Here is a 2,862-nt window from a genome sequence, read left to right on the forward strand (position 1 = left end):
CGAAGTTCCTTGATCCTCCTCTCGAGAACCCTCACTGGTCTCGCCTCCAAAGTCATGTTAGGCTGAAGATCCTCAGGAATCTTAGCTAACAGCTGATCATCCTCACAGAGACACTTCCTCAACATAGAAACATGAAAAACCTTATGGAAGACACGCATAACCTCAGGTAACTCCAGTCTATAAGCCATTGGTCCAACACGCTCAATCACTCTGAACGGACCCATGTACCTCGGACTCAACTTAGTCTCAGTCAATGACCTGTTTGGACCCCGCAACATGACCATCTTGAGATACACTCTGTCTCCTACCTGAAACTCAAGATCTCTCCTCCTCCTATCGGCATAACTCCTCTGCTGATCCTAAGCCTCCTTCATGTTCAGCTTGAGAACCCGAATCTTCTTTGAGGTCTCCTGAACAAAATCTGCCCCGTAAATGTTCCTCTCCCCCACCTGAGTCCAGCATAACGGTGTACGACATGGCCTCCCATATAAAGCCTCATAAGGAGCCATCTTAATACTTGCCTGATAATTGTAGTTGTAAGCAAAATCTACCAAGCTCAAGTGATCTGCCCAATGGCCACCCCAATCCAACACACACATCCTCAGCAAATCCTCCAGCGTCTGGATCGTCCTCTCTGACTGTCCATCTGTCTGGGGATGATAAGTTGTACTCATATGCACCTTAGTGCCCATCTCTGCATGAAACGCTCTCCAGAACACCGAAGTGAACTTGGAACAATGCTCACAATGCTCACTGGCACCCCATGCAACCTGACTATCTCCTTCACATACTTCTTAACCAAGACCGCTGCTCCATCAGTCTTCTTAATGGCCAGAAAATGTGTCGACTTAGTCAACCGGTCCACAATAACCCTCCTGGAACCTGATGCTCTGTCTTCACCAGCTGGCACACATAGCACCTCGCGACCCAACTAGCCACATCCTTCTTCATCCCGACCCAATGATAGTACCTCTTGAGATCACGGTATATCTTAGTCGCTCCTGGATGAATAGAAAACTTGCTCCCATGAGCCTCTCTCAGGATCTCCTGCCTCAACTCCTCATCCTTGGGCACACAAACTCGACCGTGCACCAAGATAGTACCATTATCTGTGACCTGATACTCTGAATCCACATCCTTTGAGGCATTCACCAGCCCCAAATCCTTCTCTTGAGCCAACTGCACCCTGCTCAGAAGATCTGCTCTATCAATCACCTCCAAACCCAACGGTTCCTGAGACACAACACACAAACTCAACGCACCGATCTCTCCTACCAGAGACTCCATCTCCTGCTCCTGATCCGAAGCTACCCTCTTCCGACTCAGAGCATCTGCAACCGAGTTAGCCTTACCAGGGTGATAGGCTATCTCAGAATCATAATCCGCCACAAGCTCCATCCACCGCCTCTGCCTCAAGTTCAGCTTGGGCTGAGTGAATATATACTTCAGGCTATTATGATCTGTAAACACGTGCACCTTTGCACCATAAAGATAAGATCTCCAAATCTTCAGGGCAAAAACTACAGCACCCATCTCCAAGTCATGTGTAGGATATTTGCCCTCATGCTTCCGCAACTGCCGCGAAGCGTAGGCAATCACCTTCCCATGCTGCATCAACACACATCCCAAACCAACTCTAGATGCATCTGTATAAACCACATAGGGTTCTCCCTGCTCAGGCATAGCCAACACTGGCACAGTAGTCAACATCTCCTTCAGGCTTGCAAAGCCTTCCTCACACTCCTGTGACCAAACAAAAAGAACATCCTTCCCTGTCAACTTAGTCATAGGACGTGCTCTGCTCGCAAACCCCTGCACAAATCTCCTGTAATAACCTGCCAATCCAAGAAAACTCCTGATCTCTGTGGCATTCTGCGGTCTAGGCCAATCCCTGATAGCCTGTATCTTCTCCGGATCTATAGAAACCCCATCTGCAGACACAATATGACACAGAAAACCCATCTCACGCTGCCAAAAACTGCACTTGCTCAACTTAGCAAACAACTTCTGCTCCCGCAGGTTCTCCAGAACTGCCCTCAAATGCACTATATGCTCCTGAGGACTCTTAGAATAAACCAAGATATCGTCGATGAAAATGATGACAGATACATCCAGAAACTCTTGAAACACACTGTTCACCAATCTCATAAACGCTGCTGGTGCGTTAGTCAACCCGAGAGGCATCACCACAAACTCATAATGCCCATACCTCGTCCTGAATGCAGTCTTCCTCACATCTGCCTCATCTATTGGAATCTGATGATAACCCGACGCCAGATCTACCTTGGAGAACCAAGTAGCACTCCTCAACTGATCCAACAACTCATCGATCCTCGGAAGAGGGTACTTGTTCTTCATAGTGACTCGGTTCAAACCCTTGTAATCAATACACAATCGAAAACTCCCATCCTTCTTCTTGACAAACAACACCGGTGCTCCCCACAGTGATACACTAGGACGGATGAATCCCTTACTCAACAAATCTTCTAGCTGCTTCTTCAGCTCTGCCATCTCTGATGGAGCCATTCTGTAAGGAGCCTTGGATAACGACATCGTCCCTGGTTCCAGTTTAATCATCAAAGGATCAGACCGAGATGGTGGTAACCCCTGCAATGACTGGAACACATCCTCAAACTCCTCTATAACCGGAATACCGCTAATCGAAGACTTCCCCACTGACTCTGGCAGAGATATAGTAACCAAATAAGCCTCACGGCCCTTCTCGATCATCTTCACAGCCTGAATGGCCGAGATCATGAGACTCCTTGAAGTCGGTCTAATCCCCTGAAAAATCAACTTCCCTCCTGAGCGCTCAAACTCCACTCTACCCCGATGACAATCCAGATGAACCATATGACGATG

The 2,862-nt window shown here is 48.0% G+C and overlaps 1 protein-coding gene across 1 annotated transcript; it reads right to left on the bottom strand.

Annotated features, from left to right (window-relative positions):
* On the bottom strand, positions 1,978 to 2,391 carry LOC109128892 (RNA-directed DNA polymerase homolog; the record flags this gene model as incomplete). The annotated part of the gene is made up of 1 exon (XM_019236077.1): positions 1,978 to 2,391. A coding segment is annotated over one exon (414 nt), but the record flags the coding sequence as incomplete, so codon positions are not given.

The sequence above is a fragment of the Camelina sativa genome, chromosome 14 (assembly GCF_000633955.1).
Source record: "Camelina sativa cultivar DH55 chromosome 14, Cs, whole genome shotgun sequence".
In the NCBI taxonomy this organism is placed as follows: Eukaryota; Viridiplantae; Streptophyta; class Magnoliopsida; order Brassicales; family Brassicaceae; genus Camelina; species Camelina sativa.